The sequence below is a fragment of the Geotrypetes seraphini genome, chromosome 5 (genome assembly GCF_902459505.1).
Source record: "Geotrypetes seraphini chromosome 5, aGeoSer1.1, whole genome shotgun sequence".
Lineage (NCBI taxonomy): Eukaryota > Metazoa > Chordata > Amphibia > Gymnophiona > Dermophiidae > Geotrypetes > Geotrypetes seraphini.
Window position 1 is genome coordinate 16780434 of NC_047088.1, and position 26479 is coordinate 16806912.

General features: G+C 47.9%; 1 protein-coding gene across 7 annotated transcripts in view; it reads right to left on the minus strand.

Annotated features, from left to right (window-relative positions):
* Positions 1-26479, minus strand: part of ATRX (ATRX chromatin remodeler) — a 643287-nt gene that overhangs the window by 582585 nt on the left and 34223 nt on the right. For 6 of the 7 annotated variants that reach the window (XM_033946347.1, XM_033946348.1, XM_033946345.1 and 3 more), the window contains 2 exons: positions 15677-15732; positions 3130-3182 (listed from right to left, as the gene is read on the minus strand). In XM_033946347.1, coding sequence (XP_033802238.1) covers positions 3130-3182; positions 15677-15732 — 109 coding nt within the window. Of the gene's footprint in view, positions 1-3129; positions 3183-15676; positions 15733-18997; positions 19026-26479 lie in introns of those variants that run through there. The other variant, XM_033946350.1, reaches the window with a different exon arrangement.

Sequence of the window (26479 nt, forward strand, 5' to 3'; positions counted from 1 at the left end):
GACAGGACTATATTTGCTCAGTAACTGAACAAATTCCAGCTCTAAAATAGTTTGGATGGTAGCCTGCAATTGTGGATCCGAGTCTGAAACTGGACCACTTGCTGAGGCTAAAGGCTCCGAGGTCAAAGATGAAGAATGCTTCGACTTGGAGGAATGATGTTTGGGTAGCTTGAAGACCACTGCCGGAACTGTCTGCTGAGGTATCTGACCTGAGGGAAGCTCAGGAGAAGACTTGGCAGATTTACTCGAGGTTGAGGACGTTCCAAATGAGGAAGGTCTGATGAGAGTCGAGGATAAAGTCATGGAAGCAGGAGGAACCCCCGTAGCAGGCCTGACCGAGTCTGAGGGTGAAGTCGAGGTTTCCATACCGAAAATCTTTTCCACTTGAACTCAATGACGTTTGAGGGCTCGAGGTTGAAGGGTAGCACAGCTAACGCACGATTCCGGGCAATGGTCAGGCTTGAGACACTGAAGGCACCAGTGGTGTGGCTCAGTAAGAGATTGGAAGCTGGCACTGGCTTCACTTCTTGAAGCCCGTGACCGGCTGGGACATAGAAGGAAAGATAGCTGCTGCAAAGTCAAAGCCCGCAGGTTGAGGACGTGCGACGGGCCACGCCAGTCAGTCGACGAAAAATGAAACTTTTTTTTTAAAAAAATAATAATAAGTAAAAGAAAAGCTCAGTGACACGGTAATAAGAAAAATAAAACACAAACTAAATTCAGTGCAGAACGTCAAATAGGGATTTCTCAGCTCCGCAGAAAACTGAAAACTGAGGAGAAGCGCCCTATGCTGGGTAGAAAGGCACTTGCACATGCGCGGTGCGGCAGACTTAAAACTTCTGAGTTTTCTTTTTTTTTATTTATAATTTTGAATACATTACAATATCCAATAATTCAAAAGAAAAAGGAGAATCACATAAAACAATACATAATCAAATCATACATACATAGTTCCTTTCAAGCCCACATTAATGGGGAGTACATCTTGCTATTCTAATAAAGTAAAGTTCAAGAAATATAAAGGACAATAATTCTTGGTTCATACTAATGAACCCTGAATCATTCCTTAAACTGGGATACTATTTATATTAATTCTCTTTCTGTTGAAGCTGCCTGTTTTTTAAAGTACGCTTCTTAAGAGTAGCACAACAGGTGCAGGTGGAAGCCCTATGATCCGGACCCAAGCACTGCAGACACCAATTGTGCGGGTCGGTCAAGGAGATGGGGCGCGCACACCGTTGGCACTTCTTGAATCCTGGCTGAGGGGGCATGAAGGTAAACACTGCCTCTGCCAAATCGAAAGCAGAGGCTTCGATGGTGGCAACAGGCCCCGCCAGGGCGAACCCGAAAAAATAAAGAAATTAAGTAAAATAGAAAAGTTTTTGTTTTTTTTTTTAGAAACAAAGTAAAAGAAGGAAGATAAGCTTCCAACAAGCAAAAAATATGTGAGCGGGAAGGAAAGAAAAAAGTTTTCAACGGCCGTTGAAAAAAACGCATCTTCTTAGCTCCGCGGAAACTAAGAAACTGGGGACTGCGCGCCTCCGTCAGGCGGGAAGGCACTCGCGCATGCGCGGTGCGGCCTAGCTAGAACTTTCTAAGTTCTTAGAGTGCAATCATTCTAAAATTGTTCGTACCGGGGCTCCGTCGGTGCCGTCACCCATCAGTTAAGAATATGCTGCCTGCTTGTCCTGGGATAACTCATGGTTATGTGGTCTAGATATATTATGTTATGTCTTGGGACATAGTCATACTTAGATGACTTGCATTTGCGTTTCTTAGGCTGCAGATGGTCCGCAGCCTGACTAATGGAAGTACCAGCCGTGCCCCAAAAGCAACGACAGTCACCTCACCAGGCTAGCTGAGCATTTGGTCACTTGCTTCAGCAGGGGAGAAGCTAAGCTGGATGCTGCAGTCCGCCCCCCCCCCCCCCCAAGCTGCGCCAAGGACACTCTAAAAGCGCTAAATTTGCACAATCTTGGCAAGAATACACATGAGGAGAGCCTAAGGACTCCATCCCAACATGTTTCCAGACAAAATTTGCAGTTTTGAAGAAGCAAGGAAATTTAGAAAAAAAAAGATCAATAAAAATCCAAAATGGCCGTTGTAAAAAAATTTGCCCCAGAATCACAATATTTTTCATACTTCCCACAATCTAAAAACGGCAATTTTAGGATTTTTCAGAAAGGGGAACACAGAAGAATATCCAGAAACACTCAAAAACCCACTTTTCCAACCTCCCACGATGTCTCTCACAGGCAATCAGCCTGTATACTCACTGTGACCTGACAGGATCTGTGCTGCAACCTACTTTCACCTCTCTCATTAATAGCTGGATGAGATAATTCACTGCCACAATACTGGGAATGCTACTGCAAAGCTGATCTTTGGGCTGCCAGTCAAACTTCTATATCTGACTACACCTCCACACTTACGGATCAACGGATGCACACCGGGACAGGTGGAGACACAACGACACAGCCGGCACCCTGTGAGACACCACCGAGCCTCCTAAGGGCGCTTAACAGCCTGCACTCAATCACTGCTTAACAGTAGGTGAGACCACATCAGACACAGCCCTGAGCTCCAGAGAAAACTATGCAGGCTAGCTAACGGGTAAACAGTGGGATCGGCCTGTCAACTACAGACCGGTCTGAATTCTCAAGCAGGCAGAGCTTCAAAATCGCTTCAAACACCAAGTTACTCGAAAAAGGAACTAATGACATCAAATTAAAAATAATAAAATGGGGATAGTAAAACAAACACTTCTGCAGGCACGCATACAGCAGGAAAGAACTGTAAGTGGAGCTAGAGAGCCTAGTACAGAGGTAGAGAGAAAAATCTAGAGTGGATTCATTCTGCAGCAGCACCCAGCTATGGGGAAATAATCCAGCTATCTAGAATGTACCACCTATTGCACTGGAAAGCTCTTCATAATCAAAAAAATCTTTACAAAATAACAATGCTATTGTAAAGCATGAAAATAAAATTATAAAATGTCTGCCACAAACAATCCTACCTCCCCCCTCCTGTCTATTACTGTAGCAGGTATTAATCATTCCAATGTTTCACTTTAGACAATATTTCAGTGAATTATTTTTAATAAAAATATCTTCCTTTCTTCAAACTAACCTTTTAGAACGTGAAGATCCTAATGATTTGGAGATTTCCAATGGACTGTTTCCCTGAAATGGAAAGCATACATTAGAGAAACCAGTATAGTACTCTCAGTTTCCAGACAGAGTCACAAATCTAAATCAACTATACCCAAACCTAGTCCTCGAGGCATACCTAATGCAATCAGGTTTTTAGGATAATCACAATGAATTAATGGCATTAGATTTGCATGCATTTGAGGCAGTGTACACAAATCTCTCTCATTCATATTCATCCTGAAAAACTCAAGGACTAGGGCCCAGATGCATTAAAGAAAATCAGTAAGACCATGTGGGGCTGCTTCAATCTGATTTTTGGCCAATTCAAAAAGAGCTATTCATGCACTAAAAAGTTTGCATGCAAATAATTCAGGCTCTCCCATCTGATTTATCACTGTGACAGCGACTCGCACACATGCGCAGATAAAGAAGGGAAGCCCGAACAGGAGAGAGGCAGGAGAGAAGCAAGGGTAAGCCTCCTGCCACTCAGCTGTTCAGGGAAGGAAACCTTTTCTTTTTTTCTTCTTTAATGGGTACAGATGCTATGTGTGTTACACATTCACAATATATACCACATAAAAAAGCCCCCTACCCTGCTGACGACTGCCCTCCCTGATGAGCAACGATGAAGGTGCACCAGGTATCACCCTCCCCCAACCCCCCTCTGCTAGTGAAAATAAGCAGGAGGGATACCCATTCCCTCCTGCCATGCCCTTCCCCCCTTTCCATGTAAGAAAAAAAATGGCAGTAGGGATGCTCACTGTTTGACTGCCAGCAAATCAAAAAAGTTTTAGGAAGTTAATTTGCCAAAGCCAGTTATTCAGGTATTATTCATACCGTACACCTAAGAATTAGCAGTTGCATTGACAATTTAACAATTAAAGCACTACAGATGCGGAAAAAAAAAAAAAGAACAGGGAAAGCAGAATTCACATGCTTCACACATTTAAGCAAATTATATTTCATCCCCAAACCTTGAAACACCAGATCTCCTAGACATTTGGCTGTACAGATTCAAAACCAAAAAAGCGTACAACCCTATCCCACCTCCCGAGAAAAAACACGCAACTTCTTTTAAACTAATCTAGCAGCATTTTGTCACAACATAATTTCAGGAAAAGGGCCAAAATCCAAAGCAGTAGCAGACCTTATCAAGAATTATCATTTCGCGCAAATACTAGTTGAACACTTTCTCATAACATAGTTTGGAGGGTCGTAAGCCAAGTCTTTAGATTCAAATCGGGGTAAAACATGTAAATAAACAAACTCCTCACTCAGCTCTGGTGTCAGGCAGAGTGGAGGGGCAGTAACCCCCAGTACATGCCCTGTCCAGGGAGCTGGAGGCATTGCAGCAAATGCACGGCAACACGTCTCTCTCCATGTCCCACAGTGATTATCGTAACTAACGGGGAGCTGGCAGGAGCTGGTCACCTGCAACAGCTCAGCTACCCGACAGACCTTCACCTGAGCCCGCTGTCCCGGGCACCCTGGATGGCTGAGAGCTCTCCACTGCCACATCCACTGCATCCATCTTCCTATCCCTCCCATCTCAAACACCCGTTGGCAGAGTCACTACAGACTAAGGCAAGTTGTAAGCTTCCCTCCATCGATGACCTGTCTCTCACCTTAGCCTGGAGCGAACTCATGCTCCGGGGCTCTAACGTGTGCGTGCCAGCTTCCCTTCTCTTCCCCCGCCCCCCCCCCAGACATAACTTCCCGTTTCAAAGGGAAGCCGGCACGCACACGTTAGAGCCCCAGAGCATGGGTTCAAGTCACTGGGGTTAAATTAAAAAAAAAAAAAAGTCAGGCAGGAATCAAACACTTTCGGCGGCGATTCAGGCGAGTCAGCCCAGGAAATCTCCAAGCCGGTGAGAGGGTTGTTTGTTTTTTTAAAAAAAAATCTTGAGCAGCGGCAGCAGCAGGATTCACGATCGAGTGACAGCCGGGCGGTCATCTAAATTAGCCGGGTGGAGCACCTGGCTAAAAGACCATAGGGAGAACACTGACATGGAATCCACAGTTCATGTTACCCCATTTCCATGACTTCATCTCAGATCAGCTCAGTGGACCCTAGCATCACAATGGTCTCAAGCTCTCAATCCCTTATCCTGAAGTATCACAGTCACCTCATCTCCTTATCAACCCCTTTAGCGGTGGATGGATCAGTCAAACCTTTCCAGGGGTATACTGTTTCACATCCCCCTACATCAGAGAGTTCTCACCATGGATACATCTATGTATGCTTGGAGGGCTCACTTGAATGGTCTCAGGTCACAAGGTTGGTGGTCTGTTCAAGAAGAGACATTCCACATCAATCTGTTAGAGCTACAGGCAATTCAAAATGCTCTAAAAACCTTCCAAGAGAGTCTTTCCAACCAAGTTGTCCTTGTTCAAACGGACAATCAAATAGTGATGTACTACATCAATAAACAGGGAGAAATAGGCTCTCTCCCTCTCTGTCAAGAGCCAAGCAAATTTGGAACTATGCAATTGCTCGAAACATATTTCTCACAGCCATGTATGTTCAATTGAAACAGAATACTCTCTAGCTCAGCAGATTTCTTCAACCACATGAGTGAACTCTCAACTCCAAAGTATTGCGCTACATCTTCTCACTATGGGGGAACTCCTTAGATAGACCTGTTTGCATCTCCCCACAACCACAAATTTCCTCAATTCTGCTCCAGATAGTACTCTCATCATCTCGAAGCAGATGCCTTTCTTCTGGATTGGACGAACAAGTTCCTCTTTGCATATCCACCAATCCCTCTCATTCTCAAGACATTAGTCAAGCTCAAGCATGAATCAGCCACCATGATCCTAATAACTCCTCGGTGGTCCACACAACCTTGGTTCTCCCTTCTACTTCAGCTGAGTGCCAAGGATCCAATTCCTTTACAAATCTTTCCATCTCTGCTCAGTCATGGATCTCTTTTACATCCCAACCTGCAATCTCTATACCTGACAGCTTATTACCTCACAGTCTGACTTCAGCAGATTTTAATCTTTCTGACTCAGTACAAGCCATTATATATGCTACCAGAAAACCTTCTACTCAGAAATGCTATCAACAAAAGTGGACATGCTTCAATTTGTGGTGTACTCTCCACCACCAAGACGCTTCCTCCTCTTCTCTTCCTTCATTGGATTATCTTCTCCATTAATCCAATTCTAGACTGAAAACCACTTCGGTCAACGTTTACTTAAGTGCTATTAGTGCTTTCCATGTTCCAGACAACAATAAACCTCTGGCCACTCATCCTGTTTCCAGGTTTATGAAAGGACTTCCACTCAAGCCTCCTCCAGTTGTCTGTGATCTTAATGTAGAGTCCTAGCAAGTTTGATGAAACCACCATTTGAACCACTGGTGTTTATTCATCTTAAGTTTCTCACTTGGAAAGTGGTCTGGATTTCTGTCACTTCCGCCATCGAGTATGTGAACTTCAAGAATTGGTTTCCAACCTACCGTACTCAGTATTTCATCATGACAAGGTGGTTCTCTGGACCCATCCTAAATTCCTTCCAAAAGTAATCACGGAATTTCACCTAAATCAATCCTTTGCACTTCCAGTTTTCTTCCCAAAGCCTCATTCTCATCCTGGAGATACAGCTCTTCATATATTGGACTGTAAGTGTGACTTGGTTTACTACATATAAAAGGACCTAGCCACACATGACTGCATCTCAACTATTCATCTCTTTTGATCCTAACAGATTGAGCCGGCCTGTGACCAAGAGAACTATTTCCACATGGTTAGTGGCTGTATTTCGTTCTTCTTTGCTCACGCTAGGCTGAAGCTCGAGGGACGTGTTACAGCACACAAGGTCTGAAATACTGCAGCATCAGCAGCTTCCTTACGTTGCACGCCCATTGATGACCATCGATGAAATTTGCAAAGCAGCTACTTAGTCCTCAACTGACATCTCACTATTGTCTAGAATCCTATTTATATGAGATGGTCGTGTCAGCCAAGTATTACAGAACTTATTTTCTTTTTAATGGCCAACTCTTCCTCTAACCCAGGGGTGTCAAATTCAATCGCATGAAGCAATGTTACTTACCGTAACAGTTGTTATCCAGGGACAGCAGGCAGCTATTCTCACTAGTGGGTGATGTCATCCGACAGAGCCCCGATACGGATATCTTGCAAGCATGTCTTGCTTGAAGAAACTCAGAAGTTTCGAGATGCCCGCACCGCGCATGCGCCAGTGCCTTCCCGCCCGATGTACCGGGCGTGTCTCCTCAGTTCAGGTAGCTAGCCTGAGAAGCCAACCCAGGGGAGGTGGGTGGGACGTGAGAATAGCTGCCTGCTGTCCCTGGATAACAACTGTTACGGTAAGTAACATTGCTTTATCCCAGGACAAGCAGGCAGGTATTCTCACTAGTGGGTGACCTCCAAGCTAACCCCAATGGGATGGAGGGAGAGTTGGCAACTTAAGAGAACAAATTTTGTAACACTGTTTGGCCAAACTGTCCATCCCGTCTGGAGAAAGTATCCAGACAATAATGAGAGGTGAATATATGAACCGAGGACCAAATGGCAGCCTTACAAATCTCCTCAATCGGTGTCGATCTGAGGAAGGCTACAGAGGCTGCCATTGCTCTGACCTTATGGGCTGTGACCTTACAGGGAAGGGATAATCCAGCCTGGGCATAGCAGGAAGAGATACAAGCCGCCATCCAGTTAGAGATGGTGCGCTTCGATACAGGTCGTCCCAACTTGTTTGGATCAAAGGAGACGAAAAGTTGAGGAGCAGTTCTGTGTGGCTTTGTGCGATCCAAGTAGAAAGCTAGAGCACATTTACAGTCCAGAGTGTGCAAAGCAGATTCCCCAGGATGAGAATGAGGCTTTGGAAAGAACACTGGAAGCACGATGGATTGGTTGATGTGAAATTCAGAGACCACTTTAGGCAAGAATTTTGGATGAGTACGGAGAACCACCTTGTCATGATGGAATACAGTGAACGGTGGATCCGCCACTAGGGCCTGAAGCTCACTGACCCGACGAGCTGACGTGAGGGCCACCAGAAAAACCACCTTCCAGGTGAGATACTTAAGTGGAGCCGTGTTGAGAGGTTCAAACGGAGGCTTCATAAGATGAGACAGGACAACATTGAGATCCCAAACCACAGGAGGAGGTTTGATAGGAGGGTTGACATGAAAAAGCCCTTTCATAAATTTGGAAACCACAGGATGAGCAGACAAAGGTTTCCCTTGTAGAGGCTGATGGAAAGCCGCAATAGCACTCAGGTGGACTCGTATAGAGGTAGACTTGAGACCAGACTGGGACAGGTGTAGAAGATAATCCAATACAGAAGATAGGGAAGCATGCTGAGGTTCTGTGGCATTGGAAACACACCAGGAAGAGAATCTAGTCCATTTTTGGGAATAGCATTGTCGAGTAGCAGGCTTCCTGGAAGCCTCCAAGACCTCCCTCACTGCTTGAGAGAACTGGTGAGGAGTTATGTTGAAAGGAACCAAGCTGTCAGGTGGAGGGACTGCAGATTGGGATGAAGTAGTGAACCTTGATGTTGAGTGAGTAGTGAAGGAAACACTGGAAGAAGTACTGGCTCCCTGCTGCTGAGTTGAAGTAGAAGGGAGAACCAAGGTTGTCTGGGCCACCGAGGAGCAATCAGAATCATGGTGGCATGGTCTGATCTCAATTTGACTATAGTCTTTTGAATGAGAGGAAAAGGTGGAAACGCATATAGGAAGCGATTCCCCCAATCCAGTAGAAAAGCGTCTGCCTCGAGGCGATGAGGAGTGTAGATCCTGGAGCAAAACTGAGGCAGTTTGAAGTTGTGGGGGGCTGCAAAGAGGTCTATCTGAGGCGTCCCCCACCGTGTAAAGACTTGATGAAGGGGGTCGGAGTGGAGCGTCCATTCGTGAGGCTGGAGAAGACGACTCAATTTGTCTGCTAAGACGTTGTCTTTCCCCTGAATGTAGACAGCTCTGAGGAAGGTGTTGTGACGGACTGCCCAATCCCAAACTCGAAGAGCTTCCTGGCAAAGAGGGGCCGAGCCCGTGCCCCCTTGTTTGTTGGCATAATACATGGCGACCTGATTGTCGGTGCAAATAAGGACCACCATGTCGTGAAGCAGATGTTGAAAAGCTTGGAGAGCATTGAAGATGGCTCTGAGCTCCAGAAGATTGATTTGATGGAGTCGTTCCGCACTGGTCCAGAACCCCTGAGTGCGAAGACCATCCAGATGAGCTCCCCATGCATAGTTCGATGAATCGGTCGTGAGAACTTTCTGGTGGGGAGGAGAGTGAAACAGCAAACCTCTGGATAGATTCGAAGAGGTCATCAACCAGAGAAGAGACTGCCGTAGAGCAGGAGTGACCACAATGAGGCGGGACAACGGATCGGACACCTGAGTCCACTGAGATGCCAAGGTCCATTGAGGAATTCTGAGATGTAGTCTGGCAAAAGGCGTCACATGAACTGTGGATGCCATGTGACCCAAGATGACCATCATGTGTCTCGCTGAGATGGATTGGCGAGAAGACACCGACTGGCAGAGTAGAAGAAGAGCCTCCATGCGTTGAGGAGGAAGGAATGCTCGAAGTTGGATGGTATCCAGTACCGCCCCGATAAAGGGGAGAGACTGGGTGGGCTGAAGATGTGACTTGGGAAAGTTGATCTCGAAGCCCAAGTTCTGCAGGAAACAAATTGTAGTCAAGGTCGCCGAAATGACCTCTGGAGCCGACGGTGCCTTGATGAGCCAGTCGTCGAGGTATGGAAACACCTGAAGACCCATGTTTCGGAGTGCAGCGGCCACCACCACCAGACACTTCGTGAAGACTCTGGGAGACGAGGACAGGCCGAATGGAAGCACTCGATACTGCAGATGTAGATGTCCCACCCGAAATCTGAGAAACTTGCGGGAGGCCGGATGAATCGGGATGTGAGTGTAGGCCTCCTTGAGGTCCAGACAGCATAACCAATCGTTCTGCTCGAGGAGGGGATAGAGAGCAGCAAGGGTCAGCATACGGAACCGTTCCTTGACCAAAAACTTGTTGAGGACTCGAAGGTCCAAAATGGGACGCAGATCGCCCGTCTTCTTCGGAACCAAAAAGTACCGGGAGTAGAACCCCCGATTTTGCTGATCTACAGGCACCGGCTCGACGGCTCGAAGCCGAAGAAGAGCCTGCGCCTCCTGCAGAAGAAGAGCGGTCTGCGTCGAGTTGGAAGGATACTCTCTTGGCGGGTGGTCCGGGGGGACCCATTGGAAATGAAGAGAGTATCCCTCTCTTACGATGGTAAGGACCCAAAGGTCCGAGGTGATCGACTCCCATCGATGATAAAAATGGTGGAGTCGACCCCCTATGGGAAAAACAGGGGAAGACAGAACGTCGGTTATGCTCCCTGGAAGAGAGTCAAAAAGGCTGAGTAGCCTTGGGTGCAGCCGGCATCTGAGGCTTCTGTTGAGTCTTCTGTGGAGGCTGCCTCTTCGCAGGCTGTCTCGCCGGGGGAGCCTGCCTCGGTTGATAACGCCTCTGGTAGATTTGAGGCGGTCTAGAGGGACGAGACTGCTGAGGCTTCGGCTTAGGGCGCAGAATAGACTGAAAAGACTTCTCATGGTCCGAAAGCTTTTAAGTAACAGTCTCGATAGACTCATCGAACAGATCCGCTCCCGCACAAGGCACATTAGCCAGTCTGTCTTGGAGGTTCGGATCCATATCAATAGTGCGAAGCCAGGCCAGGCGACGCATGGCGACTGAACAGGCCGCAGCACGTTCCGAGAGCTCGAAGGCATCGTAGGAGGATTGCATCAGCTGCAGCCGCAACTGGGACAGGGTCGCCACCACCTCCTCAAACTGGAAACGAGCCTGAGCATCGATGAAAGGGATGAACTTGCGGAGTACCGGCAAGAAGAAATCCAAATATGAGGAGAAGAAAAAGTTGTAATTGAGCACTCGAGTCGCCATCATCGAGTTTTGGTAGACACGTCTACCAAACTTGTCCATCGTTCTCCCCTCCCTGCCCGGAGGCACAGAAGCGTAGACCTGAGAAGGGTGAGAACGCTTGAGAGAAGACTCGACCAGAAGGGACTGATGAGAAAGTTGAGCCCCCTCAAACCCCTTGTGGTGAACGATGCGGTATCGAGCATCCAGCTTACTGGGAACTGCAGGGATGGAATACGGTGTCTCAAAACAGCGCATGAAAGTCTGGTCCAGCAATTTATGCAGAGGAAGCCGAAGAGTCTCCGCCGGAGGGTGAGGCAAATGCATAGTATCCAAATACTCTTTAGAATATTTAGACCCAGTGTCCAAAGTCACATCTAAGTCATCCACCATCTGTCGGAGAAAAGATGAGAAAGACAGTTGGTCTGCCAAGGCCGGCCGACGAGACGGACTAGACGAAGTGGAAGCCTCCGGGTCCAGGGAGAGCTGAGACCGGCATGGAGAATAGGAGGTAGATGGTTCCTCATACTCTGGTCCCTCCGGCTGGGATACATCCGACGATGAGTATCTCAGACGCTGCATCTTTTTCTGCGGAGACACCTCCGAATGGCGTGAGGAGTGTCGAGATGAGTGTCGAGATCGATGCCCCTCCCGGTGACGGGATGGGGAGCGAGATCTACTGTGCATCGCACGATCCCCTGAAGCCTCTAAGGAATGGATGGGGCTCGATGCGGTGGATCGCAGAGGTGGTAAGGATGCGGACTCACGCAGTGCCACCCAAGTCTGGTATGGAGTGCGGAAGAACTCCTCCTGCGATGCAGTATGCCCAGGACTCCGATTATCAGGGGCCGCCCTAGCACCCTGTTGTCGTGGAGGTGTGATGGGCTCTAAAGGCGGCATATCAGGAAGGGAAGCCCTTCTGGAGGATTCCGCCGCCCTCCGCCGATCCCCCTCGTCGAGCAGCGAGATCGAACGACGAGGAGGAGGGGGAGGGGGCGGACCGCCCCCTGAAACCGGTGCCGGGATGTCACCCTGAATGTTGGCGATAAGCCGGGGTCCCATAGTCTGCATAAGCTCGACAAACTGAGCTTCTAGCAGGGATCGAAGCTAAGCCGATATGGAGGGATCCGCACCGAAAGGGGGTCCTCCTGCACGGTCTTCGCGTTCCTTCGTGGCCAAGTGCTTCTGCTTGCTAGCTTTAGGCACTTTGATGACCACGGGAGGGACAGTGGAAGGCGGTACCTGAACCGAGGAGACGGAGGCAGGCGCCGATGCTGAACTTGAAGCCGTAGCCGGTGTAAACGATGCTGGCTTCACGATGCTGGATGCGGGAGTCGTCGATGCAGGTTTCGAGCGGACCGGCGAAACCTCAGCAGACGTAGAAGCAGACAGGTCCTTGGCAGTCTCCATCTTGAACATCGACTCCCAAAGCAAGCAACGCCTCTTAAACGAGCGCGCAGTGAGTGTGGAACAAGGCCGGCACGATTTCGGAACGTGTTCCGGACCAAGACACTGCAGGCAGCGTCGATGCGGGTCCGTTAACGAAATCGCACGCTGGCACTTGCTGCACTTTTTAAAACCGGTGATTGGCCGGGACATAGGCCGGAAAATCGACGCTGCAAGGTCGAAAGCGCTAGGCCGCAGCCACGAGGCCGGCCCGGCCGAACCGCCGGAAGAAATAATTTTAACTTTTTTTTTTTTTTTTTAGAAAGTAAAAATGAAAGAAATTCAAAGAAATAAACCAAAACGCGGGTAAAGAAGGCAAAGAAAAAACTGAAATTCAGTCAGCGCAGAATTAAGATAAACTTCTCAGCTCCGCGGAAAGAAAAGAACTGAGGAGACACGCCCGGTACATCGGGCGGGAAGGCACTGGCGCATGCGCGGTGCGGGCATCTCGAAACTTCTGAGTTTCTTCAAGCAAGACATGCTTGCAAGATGTCCGTATCGGGGCTCAGTCGGATGACATCACCCACTAGTGAGAATACCTGCCTGCTTGTTCTGGGATAAGGGGCCGAAATCTAACACATAGGCTAAGTCGTGGGCCGAAATTTTAATTAAGATACTTAGGTGTCCTTTTATTAAGGTACGGTAACCAATTTAGCACATGTTAAATACGCACCTTAATAAAAGGACCCCTTAGTCTTAGAAGTATAGGGTTACAACCTCTCCAACCCCACGCCGGCTCTGTGATGTAAACAATATAAATAAAAAAAGACTTTTCCTCTCTCTTTTAGGTTCTAGTTCACTCTTGCTGTCCAACACCAACTATGGCAGGATACACATTTCAAACCTGACATAATTCGCTTGCCAGGGTCTCCTTCCTTCTTTCTTTCTTTCTCCCCCCCCCCCCCCCCCCCCGGGAGATCTGGCATCTTTCCATTTGGCCTGAGATTTGGAGGAGGAAGAAAGCAGGGGAAAGAAGATAACTAGAATGGTGGGAGACTGAATGGGAAGGAAGGAGGGCAAATAGAAGGAAGCAGAGAACGGGAAAGAGAATTGGCCTCCAACAACCATCACTCATTCATTCACACACACACACAACCTCATTGGGGCACAAACCCACCTATTTACACACACAAGCACCACTAATTCAAAAATCCATACATTGCAGTCACCCATCAATACAATCCACCAGTCACTAAACAAGTTTGTCTTTGGCGCTTTTCAGGGTTGTTTTTTAGGTGGAAAGGGGAGGCACTTATTCGTTTCCTGGACTGCGCCTCACAGTGAAGATGTTGCAACTCACTTCCACCAGGTACCGACCGTTTGTGTCGGCTGTGGCTCCAGGGGATCCCAGCAGTGACGTGTGCTTTGCAGCCTCCTCCTATACTTTGTGTAGCCACATTGAGTAACCCCAAATCGAGCAAGGGGGTGTCCGCGCACGCGCTTATCACCCGGAGTTTGCCTGCAGCTCCACCCTCCCGGGTACATATATAAGGGGGCGGGCTAGGCCAGCTGGAGTGTATGCTGCAGGCTTGGTTATCGTGGGCTTCGTGATTTCTCCGACTCGGGCAAATATGATTTTGGCTGCTGTGCAGGCACTGCTGGATGTCAGTTTTGTGACGCGGGTCCTGGGCACGCCACTGTTAGGTAAATGCCTCAAGCGCTTTCAGCCTTTGCATCTGATGCAGCACTTGACCTGCTGGCAGACAGGTACAACTTAACTGAAATTTTGAAATTGTCTGGCGGGCCAAATTTTATTACAATGCGGGCCAGATTTGGCCCGCGGGCCAGAGTTTGACATGTCTGCTTCTAACCCATTGCGGTAAGCTAGGGGGTCCCATATTTGAGAATATGCTACCTGCTTGTCCTAGGATAAAGCAGAGTTACTTACTATAACAAGTGTTATCCAGGGACAGCAGTTAGAAATTCTCACATCCCTCCCACCTTCCCTAGTTTGCTTCTCAATTTGCTTACAGAACTGAGGTACTACGAGCCTGCATTGGGCAGGAAGGCACTCACATATGTGCAGTGTGGGCAGTCACAAAGTTTCTGAAAACTTAAAATGGCAATACATTTTTACCACTGTCCGTGCTGGGTTCTATGGATGATGTTACCCACGTGAGAATATATGCCTGCTGTCCCCGGATAACACCTGTTATAGTAAGTAACTGTGCTTTTTCAGCTTAAGCCAGAACCTAACAACAAGAGCAAAAGCACCATGGGGCATGGTGGGATGGGAACAATTCTATAAATGAGCACCTCTATTTAGGTGCCTTGATGTCATGCAGTGAGAACCAATTCTATAATACCATCTGAGCACCCAGTTACCATTATGAGAATAACCCAGCATCAACACACCTTGAATTTACACAACTAATTATACCAGCCATAGAGATGGTGGCAGGGACATAAGTAAATTGCAAAATTCTGCCTGTTACACATATATATATGGGAGCCCTGCACATGCATACACCCCCTTGTGTTTACACACTATGCCAAGTTATATTTATACACTTACATGCATAAGTGCTAATATTATGTACACTTACACATGCAAAGGGAGCATAAATGTGGGCACCAAGTTATGAAATTGCCCCCCTCTTTCTCTCTCCCCCTGCCCCCCTCTATCTCTCTCCCCCTGCCCCCCTCTATCTCTCTCCCCCTGCCCCCCTCTATCTCTCTCTCCCTGTCCCCCCCAAGACTTTGCACCTATTTCTCCACTTCCCCGATTCTTTCTCTCCCCCTGTGCCCCCCAAGCCACCACGCCAATTTCTCCCTGCTTCCCCGAGACAGGCCTAGCGTGTACAAGCACCGGATCCAGAAGACGTCAATTCTGGCGTCGGAGGTGAAGGTTATGGGTCTGGCACTTCTACGCGCTTGGAGGCAGGAAGAACAAGTTCGCAAAGGCAACGCGATTGACTTGCATTGCCTTTGCGATCAACTATTTGGGCACCCCTGTGGTAGACAGTATATCAAATAACTAATAAACTTGAAACTAGATCTTCTACAAAGCAATGCCAACTAGTACTCCTGATCCTGCCCTGAAATATTTTTTAAACAAAACTAAAAAAACCTTCTCATCTAGTATTACAACAGATCATCAACCCAGTCTAAAAGGTTGTGGCAAGCTATTAAGTGTTTCAGGACAGTCAATATTTATTATCATCCATACCTCTTCCTTATTGTTCTCCATTAGATAAGGTCCACTGATAGACTTGTCACCTTTAGCTAGAAGGGAAAAAATAATACACAAATCTAATTCAATGATGTCAAAGGGAAATTCACATAACACTTTTCAGGAACTCTCAGTACCCCACTTATGTGTTTACAGGCTGATTTTGCTATTCCTCTACAATGTTTAACTTCACTTCTCACATCCACTACTACCTAATATGGGGTCTTTTTTACAAAGCTGCGGTAGCGAATCCTAGTATGGCAAATGCAATAGCCTATAGGAACTAAATGGGCTGTGTCATATTTGTTGTCATGGAAATCACTATTACAGTTTTGTAGAAAAAAGGCCTTTGGCTAATAATGTACAAAAAATATCCAGCAGAATGCAGTAGAATAATTAACTCATAATAGCATAAAAATGTATTACAGAACCATAAATAAGTTAAGTTTTCAAAAGCTATTTAACTGAGAAAGTTGATCGTACAAAAACTACCCACATAGCATGCACGTCAAGTATGCAACAGATCACTGTTTACAATGAGCTCTCCAGCCAAGGACATTTGCATCTATCATGATTACCAACCAGCTTGGTGCCTCCAGAGGCATTCCACTTGATAAAATTCTAGGCATTCAACCACCACTGCATGGAAACTGACTTTTGTTAACCACAATAGGGGAACTTCATAAGAATGAGTTTTGAGGTATCCCCAATTCAGTAGGAGGCCACATACGAGGAAGTTCCCACAGCAAATACAGAGTTAATACTACTATTTATTAGTAGCAGATTACTCGGCATTGGCAAGATATTTATCCCAAAATGTCCCACCCCTCACATGCCCCATCCCCCACAGGAATGTCCCTCTATAGGGCTGAACTTGGACTTAAACGGCATCGGAAATGTCAGTATTCATCTCAGTGAGCCTGAAAACTATGGGTTAGACACTAATATCTGTTTTCGATGTCACCCCTTCCCCCCACACACACATCACCCTCTTCCCCCCCCACACAGTATTTGTGCCTAGATAGTAAATCATATTTGTACCAAGTTTAGTTGAAATCTACCCATATATTTATGGATTAGACACCAATATCTGTCATTTTTGATGTCACCCCTTCCCACCCCCTGCCCCCCCACGTACATGTCCCCCATTCCCCCCACTCACATGTTACCCCTTCCTCCCCCACCCAGTATTTTCCCCAGGTAGTAAGTCATATGTGAACCAAGTTTGGTTAAAATCTTTCCATGTATTTCAGAGTTATGGTGAGTATTCATCTCTGCAAGCCCGAATACTATGAAAACTATGGGGTAGACACTAAAATCTGTTGTTTTTGATCATTTTTACATGTCACCCCTTCCCACCCCAATAATGTTTGGTCCCAGATAGTAAGTGATATGTATACCAAGTTTGGTTGAAATCTGTCCATGCATTTCAGTGTTATGCTGGAATATACATACACACATAAAAAAATCTAAATTCTTCAATTTTGACATTTAAACAATATTTTTGTAAATTATTATCCAGAATTTCAGTACAATTTAGTATTTTCATTAAATTATACTAGACAAAAACAAAGAGCCTTCAATTTTTTCTCGCCTAGTGACTTTCTTCTAGCACAAGGTATCAAACTGAACAATGTAAAACTTGTCTCTTCATCTTTGGAGCTGGAAACAGCATTTATAAAACTGAAGGCAAGGCTACCTTGTGAACCAAAAAAACCCCAGACACCTGCTTGCCCCACTACCAAAATCTCTCTCACCCCTGTCCTCAACAGCCAACATCTCTCAATCTCTCCCCATTGCGGGTTGGGATTGAACACCTAGCGTATGGAATCCGGAAGGGACGTGACAGTTAATGGCAACCTGCTGCCGGCTCTGCAGGCTACCTTCTACCATGATCCCACCAAAGAAAAAGGAAGTGGGAACTGGCTTCACTGCGAGGGTGGGACCGCAGCAGAGGGAAATTTTAACATTCTTCTTTTTCTCTGCTTTCTTCTCAAAATCTCCTTTCTGCCCTACATCCATCTTTGGCATTAACTTTTAACATTCTTTTACTCTGCTTTCTTCTCAAAATCTATCTACCGTATATACTCGAATATAAGTCGATCCGGATACAAGTCAAGACCCCCATTTTTCCCCACAAAAAGGAGGAAAAATGGTTGACTCGAATATAATTCGGGTGGCTTAATATTCAAGTGTCCTGCCCTGCCAGATTCTGCACTCAGCCCCCCTCTCTGCCAAGTTCTTCACCCAGACCTCTTCCCTCCCTGCCCTCACTCTCTTTCCCTACCAGGCTGTGAACCAATCCTCCCTCCCTGCTAGGCTCTGAACACTGTCCCACCTCCCTTCTCTGTAGCCTCTTCCCCCTAAAAAGAGCCAACCTCATCACAATGGCTTGATTGTCCCATACTCCCCTCTGCCCTCTAACCCAGCCTCTGCCCTAGTGGTAGGCGTGCTATTCTCCGTCACTGCCTGGACTTCCTTTTAACTTGACAGATTCTCAACCCTCTACAATCTGGTTTTCGCCCCTAACACTCAACAGAGGACCAAACAAAGGACAACCAAAAGGAGCACAAAGAACACCAAAGGGAGTGTCACCGAGTGGTTAGGAAAGCAAAAAGAGAATATGAAGAGAGACTGGCGGGGGAAGCAACAAACTTCAAATCATTCTTCAGGTACATTAAGGGGAAGCAACCAGCAAGGGAGGAAGTGGGACCCTTGGATGATGGAGACAGAAAGGGAGTGGTAAAAGAGGAAAAAGAGATAGCTGACAAGTTAAATGAGTTCTTCACGTCAGTCTTCACGAGGGAAGACACAACCAACATTCCGGAACCCGAAGAGATCGTAAATGGAGATCAGGATGATAAGCTGGTCCAACTAGAGGTAAGCCAAGAGAATGTCCTCAGGCAGATAGACAGGCTAAAGAGCGACAAATCGCCAAGTCCGGACGGCATTCACCCAAGGGTACTCAAGGAACTAAGAAACGAAATAGCAGAGCCACTTCGACAAATATGCAACCTATCGTTAAAAACTGGAGAGATCCCGGAGGACTGGAAAATAGCAAATGTCACGCCCATCTTCAAGAAAGGTTCAAGGGGTGACCCAGGAAACTACAGGCCGGTGAGCTTGACCTCGGTCCCGGGAAAGATGATGGAAGCGCTGATTAAAGACAGCATCTGTGAACACATCGAAAACAATGGACAGCTAAAGTCGAGTCAGCATGGCTTCTGCAAGGGTAGGTCATGCCTCACAAACTTATTGTACTTCTTTGAGGGTGTAAACAGCCAGGTGTATAAAGGGGAATCCATAGACATCATTTACCTTGACTTCCAAAAAACCTTCAACAAGGTACCACACGAAAGACTGCTTAAGAAGCTATGGAACCACGGGGTGCAAGGGGAGGTCCACAGATGGATCAAAAACTGGCTGGCAGACAGGAAACAGAGGGTTGGAGTAAAGGGCCATTACTCAGACTGGCAATGAGTCACGAGCGGATTTCCGTAGGGGTCGGTGCTGGGACCGCTCCTGTTCAATATATTCATTAACGACCTGGAGGCGGGAACAAAATGTGAGGTCATTAAATTTGCAGATGACAACAAACTATACAGCAGGGTTAAAACCACGGCAGACTGCGAAGATCTCCAAAAGGATCTGACGACACTGGAAGAGTGGGTCAAAAAGTGGCAAATGAGCTTCAACATAGGGAAATGCAAGGTCATGCATGTAGGGAAAAAGAACCCGATGTTCACTTACAAAATGGGGGGACCACTGCTAGGGGTAAGTAACCTTGAAAGAGACCTGGGAGTGATGGTAGACACAACATTGAAGGCGTCGGCACAGTGCGCCACAGCCTCAAGGAAAGCAAACAAAATGTTGGGTATCATTAAGAAAGGTATCACGACCAGGACGAAGGAAATCATCCTGCCACTGTATCCCGTACCTCAAGAAGGACATGGCAGTACTTGAGGGAGTCCAGAGAAGATCAACTAAGCTGATAAAGGGTATGGAAAATCTCTCAAACTGACAGACTAAAAAAGTTGGGGCTGTTCTCCCTGGAGAAGCGGAGACTTAAGAGGAGACATGATAGAAACCTTCAAGATCCTGAAGGGCATAGAAAAAGTAGACAGGGACAGATTTTTCAAATTATGGGGAACCACAAGTACAAGGGGGCACTCGGAGAAATTGAAAGGGGACAGGTTTAGAACAAATGCTAGGAAGTTCTTTTTCACCCAGAGGGTGGTAGATACATGGAACGTGCTTCCGGAGGCTGTGGTAGGCAGGAGCACGTTACAGGGCTTCAAAGAAGGTTTGGATAGGTTCCTAGAGGACAAAGGGATTGAGGGGTACAGATAGGAGTAGAGGTAGGTTATAGAAATAGTCAGGGACCACTGCTCAGGCAATAGGCCTGATGGGCCGCCGCGGGAGCGGACCGCTGGGCAAGATGGACCTCTGGTCTGCCTCAGCGGAGGCAACTTCTTATGTTCTTATCACTAAGGTCTGCAGTGACTTGTTAATGGCCAGATCTAAGGGCCTTTATTCTATCCTTAACCTTCTTGACCTGTCTGCTGCCTTTGATACTGTAAATCACAACTTACTCCTTGATATGCTGTCCTCATTTGGATTCCGTGATTCTGTTCTCTCCTGGTTTGCCTCTAACCTTTCCTAATGCACCTCTAGTGTATGTATTGGTGGGTCTTATTCTGTTGCTACTCTGCTAGCAGTTGGTGTACCCCATGGTTCTGTCTTAGGACCCCTTCTCTTCTCTCTCTACACCTCTTCCCTCGGTGCCCTGATCTCCTCCAATGGATTCCAGTATCATCTTTATGCTGATAGCTCCCAGCTCTACCTCTCAACAACTGAAATTTTACCTAAAGTCTAAGAAAAAGTATCTGCCTGTTAGCTGACATCGGTGCCTGGTTGTCCTGCCCTCATCTGAAACTAATTATGTCCTAAACCCTTTACTCCTCCTCCTCCTTTCTCCATCTCCAAAAATAATACTGTCATTGTTCCAGTCTCCTCTTCTTGCAACCTTGGAGCCATCTTCGATTCTGACCTCTCATTTTCTACATATATCAACATGCTGCTAAGACCTGTCGCTTCTATCTCTTCAATATCACCACAATTTGCCTCTTCCTCTCTGAGCACACTACCCAGCCCCTTGTCCAAGCTCTCATAACATCACACTTTGATTACTGCACTCTACTCCTAAATGGTATCCCTCAGCCTCTCCCCCTTGCAATCTGTGCAAAACTCTGCTGCGCGACAATCCTATTCAACATCTTTATAAGAGACTTGGCAGAAGGGCTTCGAGGTAAAATAACATTATTCGCCGATGACACCAAACTGAGTAATGTAGTGGGCAAATGCACAACAGACGAAGATTCAGTGCCCGACAACATGATGCACGACCTACTCCTACTGGAGCGATGGTCTAGGACATGGCAACTCAACTTCAATGCCAAAAAATGCAAAGTTATGCACCTGGGCAGCCAGAATCCATGCAAGTCTTATACCCTTAATGGCGAGATCCTAGCAAAAACGGTAGCAGAACGAGACTTGGGGGTAATCGTCAGTGAGGACATGAAGTCTGCCAATCAAGTGGAGCAGGCTTCGTCCAAGGCAAGACAAATCATGGGCTGCATATGAAGGGGTTTCGTCAGTCGTAAGGCGGAAGTCATTATGCCATTGTATAGATCCATGGTGAGGCCCCACCTGGAATACTGTGTGCAATTCTGGAGGCCGCATTATCACAAGGATGTGCTGAGACTGGAGTCGGTGCAAAGAATGGCCACCCGGATGGTCTCGGGACTCAAGGATCTACCATACGAAAAACGGCTTGACAAATTACAGCTATACTCGCTCGAGGAGCGCAGAGAGAGGGGGGACATGATCGAGACGTTCAAGTATCTTACGGGCCGCATCGAGGCGGAGGAAGATATCTTCTTTTTCAAGGGTCCCACGACAACAAGAGGGCATCCGTTGAAAATCAGGGGCGGGAAACTACGAGGTGACACCAGGAAATTCTTTTTCACTGAAAGAGTGGTTGATCGCTGGAATAGTCTTCCACTACAGGTGATTGAGGCCAGCAGCGTGCCTGATTTTAAGGCCAAATGGGATCGGCACATGGGATCTCTTCACAGGGCAAAGGTAGGGGAGGGACATTAAGGTGGGCAGACTAGATGGGCCGTGGGCCCTTATCTGCCGTCTATTTCTATGTTTCTATGACTCATCTTCTACCTACCTCGCCACGCTCATGTCACCCCTCTCCTTAAGTCACTTCACTGGCTCCCTTATCTGCCACCATATACAGTTCAAGATCTTACTGCTGACCTACAAGTGTATTCATTCTGCTGCTGCCCCTCAATATCTTTCCTCGCAGTGTCCAGGATGTTACTGCACTGGATTTCAACACTATTTTAAAACGCTCCAAGAGTGTGGGGGAAACCCCACACACACACTTTATTTAGAAATGTTGCTGCTCCCATTGGGGGGGAACTCCACCCATTACAGAGCAAACAGTAATTTTTCCCCAATAATAACATAATAGATGATGGCAGATAAAGACCCGAATGGTCCATCCAGTCTGGCCAACCTGATTCAATTTAAATTTTTTTAAAAAATTTTTCTTCTTAGCTATTTCTGGGCAAGAATCCAAAATTCTACCCGGTACTGTGCTTGGGTTCCAACTGCTGAAGTCTCCGTCAAAGCTCACTCCAGCCCATCTACACCCTACCAGCCATTGAAGCCCTCCCCAGCCCATCCTCAAACAAAAAGCACAGTTACTTACCGTAACACGTGTTATCCAGGGACAGCAGGCAGATATTCTCTACATGTGGGTGACGTCACCGAAGGAGCCCCCTAGCGGACGTTTTTGCAAGCAGACTTGCTTGAAGACCTTCAAGCTTGCGATTGACCTGCGCATGCACGTGTGACTCTCCTGCCCGGTCTAGGGCATGGTCTCCTCAGCATGTCCTCAGTTCAGATAGCTAGCAAAGAAGCCAACCACAGGGAGATGGGTGGGTTGCGAGAATATCTGCCTGCTGACCCTGAATAACACCTGTTACGGTAAGTAACCGTGCTTTATCACAGGAAAAGCAGACAGCATATTCTCTACATGTGGGAGACCTCCAAGCTAACCAAAATGGGATGGAGGGAAAGTTGGCAATTTAGGAGAACAGATTTTGCCAAACAGACTGGCCAAAATGGCCATCACGCCTGGAGAAAGTATCCAGACAGTAGTGCGAGGTAAACATATGAACCGAGGACCAAGTGGCAGCCTTACAGATTTCCTCAAGTGAAGTCGAGTGGAGGAAAGCAAAAGACGCTGCCATCGCTCTGACCTTGTGGCCAGTGACTCGACCCAGGAGGGAGAGACCAGCCTGATCGTAACAAAAAGAGATACAAGCGGCCAACCAGTTGAAATGGTCCGCTTAGAAAGAGAACGACCCAAGCGATTAGGATCGAAAGAGATGAACAGCTGGGGAGCAGTACGATGAGGAGCGGTGCGCTTCAAGTAGAAGGCCATCGTACGCTTACAATCAAAAGAATGCAGAGCCACTTCACCAGGGTGAGAATGGGGCTTCGGAAAAAACACAGGAAGAACAATGGATTGGTTGATGTGAAACTCAGAAACAACCTTAGGCAAGAACTTAGGATGGGTACAAAGCACCAACTTATCATGATGGAAGACAGTGAAAGGAGGGTCCGCAACCAAGGCTTGAAGCTCACTGACACGACGGGCAGAAGTGAGAGCAATAAGAAACACAACCTTCCAAGTAAGATATTTCAAGTGAGCCTGTGCTAGCGGCTCGAACGTGGGTTTCATTAAGCGAGCAAGGACCACGTTAAGATCCCAAACCACAGGAGGAGGTTTAAGGGGCGGATGAACATGAAAAAAGCTTCCATGAAGCGGGAAACCACAGGATGAACAGAGATAGGCTTCCCGTCAATCAGCTGATGAAAAGCAGCAATGGCACTAAGGTGGACTCGAACCGAGGAAGACTTGAGTCCAGCACCATACAAGTGTAACAGACAGTCAAGGACAGCAGATAAGGAGGCAGAAAACGGCTCCTGCTGTCAAGTAGCACAAAAGGAATAGAAACAGGTCCACTTGTGCTGGTAACATTGGCGAGTGAACTCCATCCGAGACGCCTCCAGGACGTCCAGCATAGACTGTGAGAACTGGAACGAGGGCATTAAGTCTCGAGGAACCAAGCCATTAAGTGCAGAGACTGCAAGTATGGGATGAAGCAGAGAACCCAGACTCTGTGTAAGCAGAAAAGGAAAAACAGGCAGAAGAGGCGGCTCCCGGGAACTGAGTTGAAACAGAAGGGAGAACCAGGGCTGTCAGAGACACCGAGGAGATATCAGGATCATGGTGGCACTCGTGGACTTGAGCCTGACGAGAGTCTGCAGAATCAGAGGGAACACATACAGAAACAGATTCGTCCAATCCAGCAGGAAAGCATTCGCCTCGCGTCTAAGTGGGGTTTAGACCCTGAAGCAGAAGCGGGGCAACTTGTGATTGTGAGGGGACGCAAACAGATCGACGTCCGGAGCTCCCCAACGAGCAAAGACCTGACGCAGGGTCGAGGAATGGATGGACCATTCGTGAGGCTGCAGAAGACGACTCAACTTGTCCGCCAGACAATTGTGCTGGCCCTGAATGTAGACCGCTTGAAGGAATATGTTGCTGCGGATAGCCCAATCCCAGAGACGCAGCGCCTCCTGGCACAGGGACCGGGACCCCGTTCCCCCCTGTTTGTTGATATAATACATGGCGTCCTGGTTGTCCGTGTGGACCAGCACCACTCAGTCGCGAAGCAGGTGGCAAAAAGCTTTCAGGGCGAGGAAGATCACTCGAAGCTCTAGCAGATTAATGTGACAAAGTCGGTCGGCACTGGACCAAAGACCCCGAGTGCGAAGAACGTCCAGATGAGCCCCCCATGCGTAGGTCAACGAGTCCGTAGTCAGGACCTTCTGCGGAGGAGGAGCATGAAACATAAAACCTCTGGAAAGATTGGAAAAAAGCATCCACCAACGGAGACACTGCCTCAACAAAGGAGTCACCACAATGAGTTGAGAGACAGGATCCCGATCCTAATTCCATTGGGACGCTAGAGTCCATTGAGGAATATGGAGAAGTCTGGCAAAAGGAGTCACGTGAACCGTGGAGGCCATATGACCTAGGAGGACCATCATGAGACGAGCCGGAGCCGAAGATAGATGGGCTACCCACCAGCATAATCCAACAAGGGCCTCCTTTCGAGGACGAAGCAAGAAGGAGCGGAGACGAGCCATGTCCAGGACCACTCCGATGAATTCCAGAGACTGGGACGGACAGAGCTGAGACTTGGGGAAGTTCACCTCGAAGCCGAGGCTCTGAAGGAGCAAGATGGTTTCATTGGTCGCTCGCAGAACTTCGTGGCGAGAGGACGCTTTGATCAACCAGTTGTCGAGGTAGGGAAACACCTGCAGGCCGTGGAGACGTAGGGCGGCAGCAACCATCACGAGACATTTCGTGAAGACCCTCGGAGATGCCGACAGGCCAAAGGGAAGAACACGATACTGGATATGGAGATCCCCCACCCGGAATCTCAGATACCGGCGAGAGGCCAGGTGTATTGGAATGTGCGTGTACGCCTCCTTGAGGTCTAGTGAGCACAGCCAGCCCCCTCGTCCAAGAGGGGGTACAAAGTAGGAAGGGTGAGCATTCTGAACTTTCCCCTGACCAAAAACTTGGTCAGAGCACGGAGGTCCAGGATTGGACGCAGATCCCTCGTCTTCTTGGGTACCAGAAAGTACCGGGAATAAAATCCAGTGTTCCATTGGTCCGGGGGAACCTCCTCTACCGTCCAAAGGCGAAGAAGGGACTGAGCTCCCTGCAAAAGGAGAGGCAGCTGAGATCGAGCAGAAGGAAACTTTCTTGGAGGTAGGTATGGGGGTACATGACTGAAGTGAAGGGAGTACCCCTCCCGGAAGATGGAAAGCACCCAACTGTCGGTGGTAAGACATTCCCACTGGGCATAGAAATGATGGAGACGACCCTCGATGGGGAGGGAGGAAGGCTCCATGAGGAAGGGAGCCCGAAGACCCGGACCGGAATTGTCAAAAAGAAGGCCCAGGCTTTGCCGGAGCCGGCGGCTGGGCCTTAGGTTGACGTTGCTGATGTTTTTGAGGCCACTTCGGAGGAGGCCAGGAGAACGCAGGAGTAGATTCCTCCGGAGAGGAATTTTGTATTGCCGAGCCAGGGGGGGCCTTCGGCTTAAGTTTCACCAGAGAGGCAAAGAACCGTTCGTGGTCCGACAGACGCTTGGTGGCCGCTTCCATAGATTCATCAAAGAGCTCATAACCCACACATGGGAGATCCTGTAGACTCGAATCCATATCTACAAGACGGAGCCAAGCGAGGTGACGCATGGCAACCGCAAAGGCCATGACCCTTGAGGACAACTCGAAGGCATCGTAGGCCGCCTGGAACATATAGAGGCGGAGCTGGGAGAGGGTCTCCTCGAGGAGGCGAAACTCCCAACGCCGAGATTCCGGAACATCCTCCCGGAACGAGCGGAGGATATCCACACAGAACCGGAGGTAGAATGTGAAGAGAAAGTTATAGTTGAGGACACGATTCGCCATCATTGAGTTTTGGTAAAGACGGCAACCAAACTTTTCCATCGCACGGCCCTCTCGGCCCGGAGGGATGGCACCGTAAACCTTAGAGGGGTTGGACTTCAAGGAAGACTCAACCACCAAGGACTGATGAGAAAGCTGAGAACTCTTAAACCCCTTAACTGGAATCGTCCG